The 18,627-nt window shown below is 34.7% G+C and overlaps 1 protein-coding gene across 4 annotated transcripts in view; it reads right to left on the bottom strand.

Annotated features, from left to right (window-relative positions):
• Positions 1-18,627, bottom strand: part of LOC114337263 (7SK snRNA methylphosphate capping enzyme bin3) — a 170,742-nt gene that overhangs the window by 74,499 nt on the left and 77,616 nt on the right. For all 4 annotated transcript variants that reach the window (XM_050642830.1, XM_050642832.1, XM_050642833.1 and 1 more), the window contains exons 2-3: positions 14,407-14,668; positions 8,652-8,817 (exon numbers count right to left, since the gene is read on the bottom strand). In XM_050642830.1, the coding sequence (XP_050498787.1) occupies positions 8,652-8,817; positions 14,407-14,666 (426 nt within the window). In that variant the 5' untranslated portion in view covers positions 14,667-14,668. The remainder of the gene's footprint in view (positions 1-8,651; positions 8,818-14,406; positions 14,669-18,627) is intronic.

Here is an 18,627-nt window from a genome sequence, read left to right as displayed (position 1 = left end):
CAGTGCTTTCCAATAATTCAGCAATTTGCTAAATTTTTTGGATCTTTGCTAAATTTTATATTATTTGTATTCCTTGGTACTACCACTTGTTATAATTCAGTATGGAGCATAATAGCCTAGGCGCCAAATAGAGGTCACAGTTGCCTTTTCAATTCTGATGGGCAAACCCAAGTATTTCTTATGTATTTTTAGCTGCTTATTACGAATTTCGAGGATGGATTTAGATCCGAGTGGTCAAATAATTGTTATAAACAATTTAATTGGTTATAAATTGTTAACCAGGCTCTAGCTCGTAAAATAAAAGATATAAAAAACATTTTTTCAAATAAAATATGTTTCTCAATAAAAAAAACAAAGGCAATGGCGTTTACTAAACTTAAATACAACAATTAGAACTCAAGATATTGTAAAATAAGTGCATAATGCAAATTGCAAAATAAAGTATTTTTCGATCGTAACTCGTTTTCTACAAAATGAAAATAAGTTTTACAAAGTCTCATTTTAAACCTTAATTCATATATTGTTCATATACCTCTATACAGGGTGTCCCGAAAAGATTGGTCATAAATTATACCACAAATTCTGGGGTCAAAAATAGGTTGATTGAACCTCACTTACCTATATACAATAGTGCACACAAAAAAAGTTACAGCCCTTTGAAGTTACAAAATGAAAATCGATTTTTTTTCATATATCGAAAACTCTTAAAGATTTTTTATTAAAAATGGACACGTGACATACTTATGGCAGCAACATCTTAAAAAAAATTAAAGTGAAATTTGTGCACCCCATAAAAATTTTATGGGGGTTTTGTTCCCTTAAACTCGCCCAAACTTTTGTGTACGTTCGAATTAAATTAATATTGTATTACCATTAGTTAAAAACAATGTTTTTAAAACTTTTTTGCCTCTTAGTACTTTTTCGATAAGCTAGTGTTTATCGAGATATTTTGAATATTTGTCGAATCCACCACATATTTGTATATGGTTAAGTACGATTATAGAGACTTGTTCATAATCTGAAAATTTATTTATAATTTACATTTTTATGTATATTTTTAAAAAGAAGCCACATCTCGATAAAAGGTGTATGTATACACCGTTCTTAAGCGTCAACGCCCTTCGGTAGGGATCTATGGAGGAGTATCACCAAGCCGGAAGCCCTTATCCCTTCCCGTACCGCTCCTCCATAGGCCGATCAGACGCCAGTTTATTCCAGACCAAGCCGTAGACTCTATTGAGTTTTATACTACGGCGTTGGCCTTTTATAAATTTCATGACCTAGCTGAGGCTCGAACCAGCGACCGCAAATCGCAAATCCACTAAACTTGTCGATCGACTGAGCCCCAGCTAACTGGACCGTCAAGACCGACTCGATAAAAGGTGACTTATCAAAAAAAGACCAAGAGACAAAAAAGTTTTAAAAACACTGTGTTTAACCAATGGTACCACAATAATAGTTTAATTGGAACGTACACAAACATTTGGGGGGTTTAAAGGAGGAAAACCCACAGAAAAAATTTTATGTAAATATATTAAAAAAGAAGCCGCATCTCGATAAAAACTGGCTTATCGAAAAAATACTAACAGCCAAAAAATTTTAAAAACGTTGTGTTTAACTAATGGTACCACAATAATGAATTAATTGGGACGTACACAAAAGGTTGGGGGGGTTTAAGGGAACAAAACACCCATAAATTTTTTATGGGGTGGACAAATTTCACTATAATTTTGTTTTAAGATGTTTCTGACATAAGAATCATACATGTCCGTTTTCAATAAAAAATCTCTAATAGTTTTCGATATATTCAAAAAAAATAGATTTTCATTTTGTAACTTCAAAGGGCTGTAACTTTTTTTATGAGCACATTTGTACTAAGGTAAGTTAGGTTCAATCGAACTATTTTTGACCCCAGAATGTGCGGTATAATTTATGACCAATCTTTTCCGGACACACTGTATAAACCTTTATTGATATATGTATTAATTTGTTTATAAGGGTTTAAAGCAAATCTGAGCAATAAGCATTTATACTTTAATTAACAGTAATGATAGAAGAACTCAAAAGGAACATTTTGAGCTTAAGAAAATGTTTGTAAGATCGCAAGATCGGCTAACAGCGAAAAGTTTCGCGCGCAAACCTTTCGGTACAAATTATAAATTACATATGTACACGTTATCTTCATTTTCCATTTTTGAAGATCCTAACACAATTTTATCATATAATTTTTATAACTAAATCACCAATATCACTGGTATCACCTTTCATTCTATTTACTTTTTTTTTTTTAATTTTTTGTATTAATGAGAAAAAAACATCAAGAAGAAACATGAAGAATCTTTCAGAAAACATTTCAGAGTGAAAACAAGAAAACATTTCAGAAATATAACTTCAAAGGAAGTTGTTTTAATGTGTTAATACTATTTTGTAAAAACATTTTGTACATCGAGATATATTTCCCAGACTACAGTCCCAGACTAATTTAGCCACGCTATATCTCTTAAACGAATAGAGATTTTCGAATGGGACAAAAAGTGATATATTTTACTTGTAGTACACTTTAATATGGCGTACAAAAAAATCATCCCCTAAATATTCATCCCTTAGTTACAACCCCTAACTTTATTTAATGTTGTTCTGAAGCTATTTTCTTGTGGCATTTTTACAATTTTAACTATTTAGAATGGGAAATAAGCCACAATATTATTAAAAAATGATTTTTATTAACGTTTCGACGCCCAAATCGGGTGCCGTTGTCAAAATACAAAATACTATTAATATAAACAAAAATGTTGTTGCTTAGTAAAAAAATTCTTCTAATAATTTATTTAATTTGACTCATTTATATCGGCAATTCAGATACATATGATACATTTTAAAGTAGAAGACTTTAAAATGATATTGCCAATATTTATGAGTTGCGTTCCTGGGACGACTTTACTGAAAGATAGTTCATTCGATTACATGAAATCAACCCCAACTCAAGAATATCCGTCACAAAAAAATCATAGCATGTGATCTGTCTTTAAAAAGACAACCACATGCAACGGTGACATTAAAATTCTCGCGTTAGAGATCTCATAGTAAATCACGAGGGAAAACCAGGAAAAACCTCGTGATACTATCCCGACATCGTAAGTATTTGGTCTTACATTTAATTTACTCTCAAAATTAATACCAAATTCTGATTTTACTATAATTTTGTTTAAATTATAAATAATATCAATAATACATGGGTATATAAGTAATACTAAAATATAAAATATGTACTAACTCGACTATTGACTTACTAATTGTGGTATTTTCTTTCTATTGACTTCCTCTTTCAGTATGGGTATCCACATCCTACTGCATTCCACCGAGGAATTTGCGACACAATTGGTTTCGTTTAGCATAATTAGAGCCGCTTCTTTGATTTTTCTCTTTTTACTATCTGTTTCTTTCAGGACTATACTTGAATCTCTCCACTGAACTCTGTTCATTATCCCATGCGTGTTGACATATTTGAGATCTATCAAATTCTCTATTTTTAATATAAGATTGATGTTTACTTATTCTAACGTTTAATGGTCTTGATGTTTCACCTATATAAAACTGTTCGCATTCACAAGGTATTTTATAAATACAATTCTTTGTCCTTTCTTGTTCATTGTTAGGTTTAGTTTTAGATAGAATAGATCTCAATGTGTTGGTTGTTTTGAATGTTGTTGAAATGTTGAATTTATTTCCTATTGTTTTAAGTTTCTCGGATAGTCCTTTTATGTATGGTATTGATATTTTCCTCGTATTATTTCTTGTGAATGTTGTAGGATCCCGTTCTATGTTGTTCTGTTCCATTCGATCCAATCTTGACAATTCCTTATTTATAAACGATAAAGGATAATCATTTTTTAATAAAACAGATGTTAAGAATTGTTTTTCTTCTAAAAAGGAATTTTCGTTAGAACAAGTAATTTTGGCTCTATCATATAAGGATTTTATGATTCCCTTTTTAACGTTGATGTTGTGATTTGATTTGTAATTGAGATATCTGTTGGTATGTGTTGGTTTTCTATACACTTGAGTCTCATATCCAGTCTCCTTCTTTAAGACTAAAACATCGAGGAAAGGCAGGGTGTTATTATATTCCTTTTCCATTGTAAATTTTATTGTCTCTTCTTGATCGTTTATAATATTCAGGAATGTATCCAACAATTCTGATCTATGAGGCCATATTGAAAACACATCATCTACATATCTCCACCATACAGTGGGTTTTAAATTTTGTTTAGAAATGATATTAGTTTCGAAATCCTCCATAAATATATTAGCCAATAATGGAGATAAAGAGGAGCCCATTGCTAGACCAAAATTTTGTTTATAAAATTCATTATTTAGTTGAAAATAGGTATTATTAGTACATAATGTCAATAACTCCATTATAGCTGATACATTTAGTTTTGTCCTAGTTGTCAATGTATCATCATTCTCTAATTTCGTTTTGATTATGTTTAAAGTTTTATCTAATGGCACATTTGTAAATAAACTGTTTATGTCAAAACTTACTAAAATATTATTTGGATTAAATTCAATAGTTGATAATTTGTTTACAAAATGTTTTGTATTTTTTATAAATGTGTCATCATTATTAGCAAATGGTTTTATAATGTTTAATAAAAATTTTGATAGTTCACTACAAGGAGAACTGATGGTACTACAAATGGGTCTAAGTGGTATGTTCGCTTTATGAATTTTCGGTACCTCATAAAAATGTGGTGACTTACTGTAATGAGGTGTAATTAATTTTCTTTGATAGTATGTTAGATCATTTTTAAATTTGAATAAAGTTCTATAGATTTTGTTTTCCAGTGTTTTCGTTGGATCCTTCGTTAATTTGGTATAAGGTCCATTTGTAATTAGATCTGTAATTTTGTCCTCGTATTGTATTTTATCCATTATTACAGTTGCATTTCCTTTATCCGCTGGTAGGATCGTTATAGAGTCATCATTTTTTAAAGTTTTTAAAGCTTTAATTTCCTCTTTACTGATGTTCTGTTCAATTTGATTTGTCTTTTCCAATTCAAGTTTACATAGTACCCTATACTGTTCTTTTTCATGAGTTGGTAAACACTGTGATATTTTTTCCACTGAACTAATTATGTCTAATTTTGGAATAGATGGATGAGTAACAGCATAGTTTAAACCCTTTGACAATACCAAATTCTCCGTTGCATTTAACTGTCTATTTGATAGATTGACAATTGTCGCTAATATGTCATTATTTCTATTTAGGTTATCAAAAGTATGTATACTATTTTGTTCTAAAAGAATATTAAATTTATTTAAATGTATATTTCTTTGTTTCTGATATGAATTTTGATAAATTATGTGTAAACTAAAAATAATTCGATCAAAATCAGAATTTGATATCATTCCGAAAAGCAAATCTTTAATACTTACGATGTCTTGTTCAATAAAAAATAAATTTGACCTGTGAAATTGTAACCTTTCCCGGATCATTGACAAACTGGCTCTATGTAGAATATTTTGGAGTCTTCTGCTTGAGTATGCTGGCCGTAACCTCAAGCCCTTCGGTATTAAGTTGTTATCTCTACATCGTTTTAAGAATTTGATAGAATTTTGACAGTGTGCCAGATTCTCGTAGAAGGTTTCCAATTTCCTAAAATTTTGACACACGCTAGGCCCATACCGGTTTCTTAATGTTGTTCTGAAGCTATTTTCTTGTGGCATTTTTACAATTTTAACTATTTAGAATGGGAAATAAGCCACAATATTATTAAAAAATGATTTTTATTAACGTTTCGACGCCCAAATCGGGTGCCGTTGTCAAAATACAAAATACTATTAATATAAACAAAAATGTTGTTGCTTAGTAAAAAAATTCTTCTAATAATTTATTTAATTTGACTCATTTATATCGGCAATTCAGATACATATGATACATTTTAAAGTAGAAGACTTTAAAATGATATTGCCAATATTTATGAGTTGCGTTCCTGGGACGACTTTACTGAAAGATAGTTCATTCGATTACATGAAATCAACCCCAACTCAAGAATATCCGTCACAAAAAAATCATAGCATGTGATCTGTCTTTAAAAAGACAACCACATGTTACGGTGACATTAAAATTCTCGCGTTAGAGATCTCATAGTAAATCACGAGGGAAAACCAGGAAAAACCTCGTGATACTATCCCGACATCGTAAGTATTTGGTCTTACATTTAATTTACTCTCAAAATTAATACCAAATTCTGATTTTACTATAATTTTGTTTAAATTATAAATAATATCAATAATACATGGGTATATAAGTAATACTAAAATATAAAATATGTACTAACTCGACTATTGACTTACTAATTGTGGTATTTTCTTTCTATTGACTTCCTCTTTCAGTATGGGTATCCACATCCTACTGCATTCCACCGAGGAATTTGCGACACAATTGGTTTCGTTTAGCATAATTAGAGCCGCTTCTTTGATTTTTCTCTTTTTACTATCTGTTTCTTTCAGGACTATACTTGAATCTCTCCACTGAACTCTATGTTCATTATCCCATGCGTGTTGACATATTTGAGATCTATCAAATTCTCTATTTTTAATATAAGATTGATGTTCACTTATTCTAACGTTTAATGGTCTTGATGTTTCACCTATATAAAACTGTTCGCATTCACAAGGTATTTTATAAATACAATTCTTTGTCCTTTCTTGTTCATTGTTAGGTTTAGTTTTAGATAGAATAGATCTCAATGTGTTGGTTGTTTTGAATGTTGTTGAAATGTTGAATTTATTTCCTATTGTTTTAAGTTTCTCGGATAGTCCTTTTATGTATGGTATTGATATTTTCCTCGTATTATTTCTTGTGAATGTTGTAGGATCCCGTTCTATGTTGTTCTGTTCCATTCGATCCAATCTTGACAATTCCTTATTTATAAACGATAAAGGATAATCATTTTTTAATAAAACAGATGTTAAGAATTGTTTTTCTTCTAAAAAGGAATTTTCGTTAGAACAAGTAATTTTGGCTCTATCATATAAGGATTTTATGATTCCCTTTTTAACGTTGATGTTGTGATTTGATTTGTAATTGAGATATCTGTTGGTATGTGTTGGTTTTCTATACACTTGAGTCTCATATCCATATCTCATATCCGATTTGGGCGTCGAAACGTTAATAAAAATCATTTTTTAATAATATTGTGGCTTATTTCCCATTCTAAATAGTTAAAATCCTAACTTTATTTTTTTTTAATAGCACCCTATATATTTTTTATAGTTTTGGATGTGGTCTTTTATCGTCTATTCAACACATTTTTTGTAAATAAAATCGGTTCGTAAATAACCAAGAAGCTATCAGTTCATTTTTGTTAATTGTATGTCCCAGACTAATTTATCCAGGCTATATTTCTTAAACGAATAGAGATTTTCGAATGGGACAAAAACTGATCTATTCCATTTGCAATACACTTTCATAAGGCGTAGAAAAAATTCATCCCCTAAATATTCATCCCTAACTTACAGGGTGCTATTTAAAAAAATAAAGTTAGGGGTTGTAACTAAGGGATGAATATTTAGGGGATAATTTTTTCTACGCCATATTAAAGTGTATTACAAATGTAATAGATCAGTTTTTGTCCCATTCGAAAATCTCTATTCGTTTAAGAAATATAGCCTGGTTAAATTAGTCTGGGACACATAATAATTAACAAAACTAAACTGATATTTTCTTGGTTATTTACGAACCGATTTTATTTTCAAAAAATGTGTTGAATAGACGATAGAAGACCACATCCAAGACTATAAAAAATATACAGGGTGCTATTAATAAAAATTAAAGTTAGGGGTTGTAACTAAGGGATGAATATTTAGGATGATTTTTTTCTACGCCATATTAAAGTGTATTACAAGTAGAATAGACCACTTTTGTCCCATTCGAAAATCTCTATTCGCCTAAGAGATATAGCGTGGCTAAAGTAGTCTGGGACACCCTGTATGTACAGGAAATCTCAGCTTTTTACATCTACATAAGTTTTCCGAGCAATTTTTACAGTTCATGGTACTAAGTCTGTTCTTGCCGTTCTTTTAGGCATTATAATTAAAGATTTTTGGGGCTTCAGTTTCATTATTTATATTATATCCATATAAATCATCAAAACGTGCCATCAAGGCACGTCAAATGTAAGCAAATGAGCTTTTTGAAGATCATTTGCTTACATAGAAGCCGAGTTATGTACCATCGAAAAAGCTTCGAAAAATATTTATTTTGCAGTTTGCATTATGCACTAATTTTACAATATCTTGAGTTCTAATTATTGGATTTAAGTTAAGTAAACGCCGCTTTCTTTGCTTTTATTAAGGAACAAATTTTATTTAAAAAAATTATCTCTTATTTACGAGCTAGAGTCTTATAAATAAACAATTAAATTGTTTTATAACAATTTTTTGGCCACTCAGATTGAAATCCACCCTCGAAATTCGTAAGCAGCAGCCAAACTACCTAAGAAATAAATACTTGGGTTTGCGTATCAGAATTGAAAAGGCCACGGTGGTCTAGATGGCGCCGAGACTATAAGTATGTAATAATAAAAAATACTTTTATTTAAATCTAATTCAAATTTTAAAACGTCGCGTTATTCAATTAGTACCTTTTTAATCGGCGAGCATAATTGTTGTTCATATTCAGCATCGTCATCACAGTCTATGAGATTCAAAGGGTCATGAATATTTTTTGGGATTATCACTTCGAGTTGGCCCTTCTTCCTGGGTGGAGTGGGAACCGGCGACGATTTTGGTGTTACAGCATTCATGGCTCTAAAACAAAAGATATCTGATATTTTCGGAAGGACACCGCACACATTTTATGAATAAATATTCAAGTCACTCGAATTTAATAAAATCTGACAGACACTCTGCGCTGTCGAATCCACAAAGTGCATATCTTGAGTCATGAGTAAAAAGCATATTAACCCAGTCGTTAACATCCCAATCGACATGTTCTAGTGCGAATCTTAAACGTGCCATACGATGTGCCCTCGTTAACAGTGCAACAGTACCAGGCATTCTGGCTCTGATTCCAAATTTCATTAATCTGTTTCTAACCGAATTGGCACGTATTCGAACATTACAGGCTGTGGAAAGATCATTTCGCAGTTGTCTAGCTGTAACATGATGTGTACGCAAAGTCTGCAGATGTAAAAAAACCATCATCTGCGGGGTTCGTGCACCTGGGAAGTCCTGAAACTGGTCTTATTGTGTATCCTGCACTTTCTGTGTACCTTCTTAAAGCACTTGAAACGCTGGATTGTGGATTCCCATAACATCAGCAAGATATTGCTGCGATCGTCCATCTCCAATTAAAGCTACAATCTGGGCTGCTTGTTGTCACATTAAATTACTCATTTTTTTTGTAAGAAGGCAACTACTCATTGAAAGATCAAGCAGACATAATGTACAGATCAGATTCTCGAATACAGATGTCCAAAATAAATATTCTCTTTTAACAACCTTTTGTTTACTGTTTTTTTTTTCATATACTTTTTGCGATTAGTGTTTTATTATTGTTCGAATATCTTGTTCGAACATATGAAACCATTTAAAATAGTTTTAATTCATATAACTCCATTTTTTAAACTCAACACTGTAAACATGTATAAAGAACAAGAGTGGTTAGTTTTTAATGTGTATCCCATAAATACATGTGTTTTTGTGGAAAAGAGTCTCGAATACAGGGACCCGCTCTTACCCTTCACGTACCCCGCTACCCACAAGGCTCCGAGTATTACTAGGGGATTCGTCTGTCAGTGAACGCTAGCCTAAGGGTCAGTGAGCGCTCACAACGAGACGCCGACCCTCGCTCCCTAGTATTGCTCGTACCATATTATCGATCTTCAGATTCATTATTTTAAATGCGAGCGTTCACGAAAATGAAGAGTACGATACTAAGCTCTAGGCTAGGATACGATCAAGACATCCGAGGCCCCCTCCCTCCGAATTACTCCGCCACCCAATGGGACCGGTCCCATAGACAAGGTTGCCACAAGCGAAGGGCAGGAGGCTACAACCAGTGGAACAACCAACTCACCCACTATAGATAAAACTCTTGCAATTCAACAAGAGGGGACCAAAGCAAACGAGACCTCCGGACTCACTGCTATGACAAGTAGGCAACATGAGGGGACTTCAACAAACGAGGCCTCCGGTTGCACCCCCACCGAAGAAGAAATGGAGAAAATGGACGATGAGGTGTTCCATGGAGGCGTTTTTCCAGATGCGGGCGGGCTGTTGAAACAGTTCGACGACATGCTAGGCGCGGCCACCGAGGGCCTGCGTCGGTCCAGGGAACAATCCCCTCAGGGGGAGGATAATGGAATAATCGATGTCACGTCAAACGGCGATGATTAAAAACCTCACCTCACCAATTGTTCCGTCCCCTTTTTGGTCTAGGATAGATATAAGATATCCGAATAAAACGGTTAAGATTCTACAATCCCCTCAGGGGGAGGATAATGGATGTCACGTCAAACGGCGATGATTAAAAACCTCACCTCACCAATTGTTCCGTCCCCTTTTTGGTCTAGGATAGATATAAGATATCCGAATAAAACGGTTACGATTCTACAAGTCAATGTCGGTAGAGCTAAGGCGGCACACGATTTGGTTTATGCGAAAGCCCTGGACATCGAGACGGACCTGGCGGACCTGGGCAGAATAAAAACATTGCCAGAAAATTCCGTTGGATATCGGATACGCTCTGCGATGTCGCTATCCACCTTATCAATAAGAACATCTGCGTCGAAAAGGTTTCTAGAAAGGAGAGTGTAGTAAAGCTCAACTGGGTTGATGTGGCTATCATAGCCTGCTATATCTCTCCTTACATAAACATGACGATATACCGGGGTAAGGTGGATAGCATAGTGGAAACAGCTCTGGTGGAGAAAAAATACATCATTGCAGGGGATATCAATGCGAAATCCATTCTATAGGGATCCCCAAGGAACAATAGTAGAGGAGAGGTATGGAATGAGTAGATCTCCTATGTCGATGTGTTGGCCAGGAATAATGGTAAACATACATTCGAGAGGGGGACTCATGCACCCATATCGACGTCACGCTTGTGTCAAGCAAGTATGCCAGTAAGGTCACCAAGTGGGATGTGCTAGATGACAATATATTCACATTCCACAAATATATCTCCTACGAGGTCGGTACCAGGGGGGTCAATGGCGGCGGCAGAAAGGTTATGGCATTCGATAAGTTTTACGGATAGGGTCATTGTCTTCCGAGAGGAGGTCACTGATTTCTCTAGCCTTAGAGGTGCCATATTACGCGCCCATAAGGCAAGCACGAGCAGCACTCAGGCCTCTTATACGGTGCCGTGTTGGTGGAACGAGGAGGTGCAAAATTGCCGCAAGAATTGTTTTAGACTGAGGCGTATCGCACAGAGGAAACGAACCCCATAGACCAGGGAGGCATACAAAAGCGCCAAGAAGAACCTTAATAAAATCATAAGAAGGTTCAAGCGCATGTGTTGGACGAACCTGTGGGATGTGCTTGAAAATGACATTTGAGGTGAGACCTATAGGATAACTACCAAAAACCTCAGAGTCCAAACTCCCTATAGGCTCACCGAAGAAAGGAAACGCGATATTGCAAACTTCCTTTTCCCCATGAAGTCTGACTTGCTGTTCGTGCCGGCTGTATGTGAACGCCCGGAGGCCGTTACCCCATGGAACTCGCCAGAGCTGTGGAAGCGATTAAGACGGGGAGGTCGCCGGTACCTGATCGGGTGCCACCGAAGGCTATTAAGATCTTGGTCGCGGTACAACCCGAGTTGGTAAGATCCGCACTGTCCCAGCTACTTACTTCCAAGGTTTTCCCTGATGAGTTGAAACGGACACGCCTCACACTTATTCCGAAACCCGGTAAAGATCCGGAAGAGACCAGCTCCTACAGACCGATCTGTCTTCTTGACTGCCTAGGCAAGTTATATGAAAACGTTGTGAATAACCGCCTGCAAGCGGAGTTAGATGCCGCGAACGCTATCTCCGATAGACAATATGGCTTCAGGAGGGCGAGATCGGCAGTAAATGCTGTCAAGCACATCATGGACAACGTCAGGCGCTAGACAGTGCTGGGCAACACTGGGAGGCGCTGGGCAGTGCTGATCATGTTTGACGTTAGAAATGCCTTTAACTCGGCTAATTGGGGGCATATCGTTAGTAATATGGAAGCCCTCCCCATTTCTAAATATTGAGTAAACGTGATTAAAAGCTATCTGTCCAATAGGCATATTACCATAAACAAAAGTACAAGCATGAAGCTCACGGCCGGCGTTCCACAAGGATCGGTCCTTGGACCGATACTTTGGAATATCCTATATGACCGGGTGCTGCGAATAAATTACAGGCGCGATTGCGAAGCGGTCGCGTACGCAGACGATTTAGCCATACTAGTGACCCACGAATATCACTGGGAAATAGTGGAGAGTCGAACGATGCTATAGACGCGTGAATGACTGGATGACCGAGCAGGATCTTGAGCTTGCAGGCAGTAAGACAGAGGTGGTGGTCCTTAAGGCACCGAGAAGTGGACCAGACCTGTTGTTCCGTCTTGGAAACAACGCGGTCAAGCCCTCCTCTTGCGCCAAATACTTGGAATAGACCTCCAACAGGGACTGGGATTTACTAAACACCTAGCAAGGGTTGTAGGGAAGGCTGAGGCACAAACTACGGCCCTTCGAAAAATAACACCTAATATAGGAGGGCCACGTAGTGCCAAGAGGAGACTGTACCTACATACCGTGCAGTCCACCCTTCTTTACGGGGTCCCAGTCTGGATAGAGGTCCTACGATATAAAAAATATAAAGATATGATAAATAAGGCGCAGAGGAAACCTCTGGTTAAATGTGGTCAGTGCATACAAGACCACATCTACCACGGCTCTACAGGACACAGGTGATAGCAGGCACTCCCCCGATCCATCTGCTAGCCAAGAAACGTCAGCATATTATATACGAACACCAAAATGGACACTTACCGGAGGTAAGAACAGTCGCCCGCGAGCAGCTCCTGACAGAATGGCAGATGGAGTGAGAGGCACTAAGCGCACTAAGGTGCAATGGACTAAAAAGCTCATACCGAACATGGGGCTGTGGTACCGCTGCAGGTTTAAGAGGGTCAACTTCTTCTTTACCCAATTCTTGACCGGACATGGGTCTTTCAGATCATTCACGCACAGAATCGGAAAAGCGAACGACGACCTATGCCGGACCTGCCACGTGAGGGAGGACGCAGAATACTGCGTTTTCCAATGTAACGTTTTTACTCAAGAACAGGTAAGGCTTCGGAATAGATTCGGCGACATAGGCCCACATAATATAATAAATATTGCGATCCAGAATAAAAATAATTTTGAATTTATAATGAACGCGTTCACTAAAATAATAAAGCAAAGAGCTATAATTGAACGGGTTGAGCAAAACGGTTGAGGTAGGCAAAAAAAATAAAAAAAAATTTTTTAAAGAAAATTAAAAAAAGATACTTTAGCACACTTACATTTACGGCGTAAGAAACACATGACCCTAATTCTTTCCTAGGACTCATTCTCAGTTTCTCCCCTATAAGAGACCAATTTGTCCTATAATAGGATCTGAGTTACTTCCCCTAAGCTCTTCTGATTCAGGCAGGTGCTAATGGGTTTCCTTACAAAAATCCACCCTTCAGGAACCAGGCTCCCCCTATCCGTCTGCCGCGTTTAGGCGGGCGTGAATACTATGGGGATCACGAAAATTTTTCCTCCTTTTGAGGCTTTCATTCTGAGACTGCGCGGAATATCTCCAAGTATCGTTCGCTACGGAACACGTCCAGGGATTTTCCGGGTCGGAAGAGGGGGTGGTTTTAGTTGGTAGGCGGCTGGTTATGGAGGACACAAGGGATGCATAGATCATACTCTGGTGTGTAGATCCTAGCGTATTCTCCTCTCCTGTCCGAGTCAACAGTACTAGGGACACCTTCCCTAGTCTGCTAAGAGCGTTCCACCTCAATCAAAAAAAGCTAGGATACGATGCGATGGTCTCCGATGTGAATATCTCAACAATTAATTGACAGACTTCTACCATTTAACTTAAAGTGAACTTTAATGTGAGGTTGTACTGTTTAATGAAACTGAAATTTACACTTTAAAGTGAACGTTAATATTATAATGTTCACTTTAAATTGATTATAAAATTGGGTCTAAAAGGACAAAAAAAATTGTTTGTATGCCTCGAAACCTTCTTAACAATGTATAAAAAAATTATAACTATAAACATAATAATAAAAATATTTAAAAATTATCTTTTTTTCCATTTTAGAAAGTAAAAGGCCCCTTAAGAACTACATATGTATATGCAAATATATCACCTGTTTATTTCCTCATCTTGTAGGCTGTTCAAATTAAGGGGATCCTTAATATTTCCTCCAAGTAAAAATTTTGAAGGTAAAACAGGCTTCTGGTTGATGATAATGCCGCACCCAGAAAAACTCTTCGACCTCTTTCTGCTGCTTCTGTCATGCTTGTTTTTTCGTTTGTTTTGATTACTGGGATTGGGAGGTTTTACTGGATTCTTATGGCCCGTTTTCACGGCCGGGGGATTTAACATCTGTACTTGGGCAGTAGACATACCTAAACAAAAAAAAATCAGTCATCCAAGGGATATTCTGTCAAGGGTTGACAAATTATGAGACAGCCACAATATTAACGGTTTTTTACTTTCAAAAAATACAGTGATTAGCGCGCTAATAACCGGAAAAATAACGCAAAAGATGGAAAGAATAATACATTTTGAAGTAAAAAGATATGAAACTAGTAGAGGTGGAAATTATCGATATAAACGTATAAATTAACATTACATTACATAGTTTCTCACCTTTAGACGTCTGTGACAGGAGTATTCTATAAAATTCTCCTGTCACAGTGACAGTCGTCATACTCCTCTTATACGTCTAAAGGTGGGAAACTATGTAATGTATTATTTATTTATATGTTTATATCGATAATCTCCACCTTTACTAGTTTCATCTCTTTTTCTTCACAATGTATTTATGTTTTCCATCTTTTGCATTATTTTGCCGGTTATTAGCGCGCTCATCACTGTATGCATTATCTTATCTATGCAAAATGTCAAAGTTATATACAGTAATACAGTAAAGCGTCGATTATCCGAACCAATTGGGGGACATGGGTGTTCGGAAAGCCGATTTTTTCGGATAACCGAACTGTACTAATATAGCCGTACATACTGAAAGTGAATGAAAGCCATATTTACACACCTATGTACATATTATTTATTTATACATTTAATGACAAACAGAAATTAAAGAAAAAAGTGAAATCTTTGCAACAAAATATAATTTAGGTACAATATTGACGAACTTTTAAGGCAATCGTCTTTTTCATTTAAGTTGTTACATGATGGATGAGTTGCTTTTTTGAGGATAATCACTTCTCCTTGAGGATAATCTTTTACTGCTCTTATAATGGTCGACTGCTCTCCTAGGTAAGTAACAATATCCTATAATCATTTTAGTATTATGAGCATGGATTGCATCCATTTGATGATGGAAGGTCGCATACTCTTTAGAAGAAAGGATGATAGGCTGTTAGGTCTATGTGACTTTGGTTGATCTGGAGAATGTTTACCACTCTTAGGAATAAAGCAGACATATTTTACTTAACCTTCCGTCGGGCGTAGCTGTTCCAGCAGATACAGCAGTCTTTCTTTTGTGTGGTGTGGTGTGGTGTGCGGCAACTTTTATAGTTACAATTTTCCATCTCCGGATAGCCTCCGGTTTTTATATGTACTATTATTTTTTAAATAGGAGTAAACTCAAAAGATAGATTCACACCCAATAATGTCATTAGAAAAATCACCAAATACATCTACTTTTTTTTGGTTGATCTTATCGGCCTTCTACAGTAATCCATAAATATTATATTATAATAATAGTGGAGTCACTGAAGGTGGATATGAGCTATTACCTCCGATTTCGTTGAACCTTCATCGATTTGCATGAAAATTGGTGAGTGGTTAGAGGATATCTCAAGGAACAAAGGTGACATGGTGTCAACTTGCGCTTTTACCCTGGGGGTGGATGCAACCCCTTCTCGGGGGTGAAAATTATTTTATTAAAAATAACCCCATAATTCGATAGAGGGACAAATTTCAAGAAAAATTTGTTATATAAAGTTATTAAAATAAATCCAAACTTTTTGAGTTATTAAAGATCAAAGATTTTAATTTTTCTTGAGAAAAATGCATGTTTTTAACCAATTTTTCATCAATAACTCAAAGTGTAAGTTTTTACAAAAAAGTTATTATTATCAAAATTGAAGCTATTAAAAAATGAAATAAACCCCTTACTACAAAAACCTTTTAATGTTAAATAAAAGTGAGTTATAGGTAATTGAATGTATATTTTTTTCGGGAGTAAGAAACTCTAAGTATTCAAGCTGAAATAACGGGAAATTGATGCATTTTATAATAAAAACTTATTAAACATTTGTCAAAGTACTTAAAAATATCTATTAAATGAGCCCCCGAACATGTTGATAGCGTTAAAATTTATGCTCCAAAATTTTTTCAAAATTTATCTTTTAAAAATTTTTCCAAAAAATGTTATTGTTTTATTTTAATAACTCCGTTCGTGTTTACGATATCAGGTTCATCTAAAAACTGTTTGAAAGTTAATTCCAAGTGATATTTAAGCACGTTGAACCTAATCTTTTAAACCCCTTACTTTTTAAAAATAAAAGGTTAAATGACCCCGGTTGCATGGTTCCCACAGAAAAATTTAAGATTTAAACGTTTCTATCTCGGTCATTTTTTACCCTATTGAAATACTAAAACAGGTAAAATATTTGGCACAGAAAAAACTAAAATTTGGTTATATATATTTTTTACGTATATTGAGTATTTTTGGAGTTATTATCAAAAGAATATGAGAATTACAATAATTTTAAAAATTATGATTTTTTTAATTATATCTTTTTTTCAAAAATATGCATTCTAAACCGGTCAAAATTATCGAACACATTACTTATGCTAATATAAAGAAAAAAAAATCAATGGGAAAATCCCAATAGTTGGCTGTATACCATAGTTTAAAAAACCAATACAGAAGTAAAAACTTCGAGATGTATTCTGGTATAAAATCGTTTATTTAAAACTATAAAATGTCATGGATTGCAGAACGTTTTCGTTCTAAACAGAACATCTTCAGTGCCTAGAATGAAGTATTTCCACGTTAGTTTAAAGCAAAAAGGTTAAAACTGTGACTGTTTTAATGAAAAATGTGGGAATACTTACATCCTGCCGAGTATTTTGAAACTAGCACACTGTAAATAGTGTTAACATCATAGTATATGGTTTACATAATATAATATATTAAAATGTTATGACTACAAGTCGATGTTGATAGATAAAGTGGAACGCATGCTAAAAGGGTGCTTTGGTTCCCTGCTCGAAGATGCTAGGTACTTGCCCATTCAATGGGCACAGACCAACTGAGAAATTAGGAAGTGGATATACAATTTGACAAGGGTGACATGACATGACAAGATAAAGCCAATTTTTGGTTAAAGTTTCATTTGATTTTGGATTTTTTAATAAAATGCAAAGGTTTGTCTGCAAAAATAATTTAAATTATTTGAATAATACAATCTACTGTAAAGTTTAAATTAGCAACTCTCAATTCCAGAATAACTTATAGATTCATTAAATTTAATGCAGATATATTTCATGGTTTAAGTTGTGACGTCATCGGATGTGAAATGACGAGATGAAAGTTGAGTTTTGTTGAAACAAGGAAATACACTACATAATAAAAGATAATTAGATTTGCGTGGAAAAACAAAGCTAAACAAACCGCAAAAACCAGAATTTAAGAGTATTTTTATGTGATGTACTGTTGGTTGCCTAACAAGGCAAGCAGGCAACAGGTTGACGGTAAACGGTAGAATATTGCGAGAAAACAGTATATATACAAAAGGTGGCTATTTATTGTGTTAAATTTATTATTATACTATTGCAATGAATAATTATGTCTGTTAAAAGTTGGAAAATAATTGTTAACAAAATTAAATAACTAAAGATTACTGTTAGTGAGGTAGATATATGTGTGAAGGATATGATTGTATATAATATTGTGGAATGAATAAAAGTATGTAATAATATAATAAAATTAAACTATGTGACATAAAGTCTAATTTATCTTTATGTAGTTTTTAAAGGACTGAATGAATTGGAAGTAATGTATCTTGATAGTCTACCAACGTAGATTAGTGAATAAAATAATTAGAATGAGAGCTACCAATATAGGTCAAATTGTGGGTTGGTGTCAGTATGTAAAGAAGAATCTAAATTGAATAAGTATATGAAATAGAGAAGTATGAGATTGATTTCTATTGGTGATAGTGGAGTGAACAGACTGAACTAAATGAAATATATTTAAGTGAAGAACTTTATGAACGTATGTGATTGCAACTAAAATCAAACAAATGTAAAATGTGAAAAGATTATTTTAAATTGGGATAAATGGATATTGGAAGTTGCCTGATATGAATGGAAATGAAAAGATAGATGA

Source organism: Diabrotica virgifera, chromosome 2 (assembly GCF_917563875.1).
Source record: "Diabrotica virgifera virgifera chromosome 2, PGI_DIABVI_V3a".
Classification (NCBI taxonomy): domain Eukaryota; kingdom Metazoa; phylum Arthropoda; class Insecta; order Coleoptera; family Chrysomelidae; genus Diabrotica; species Diabrotica virgifera.
This window is presented reverse-complemented; position numbering and strand designations above follow the sequence as displayed.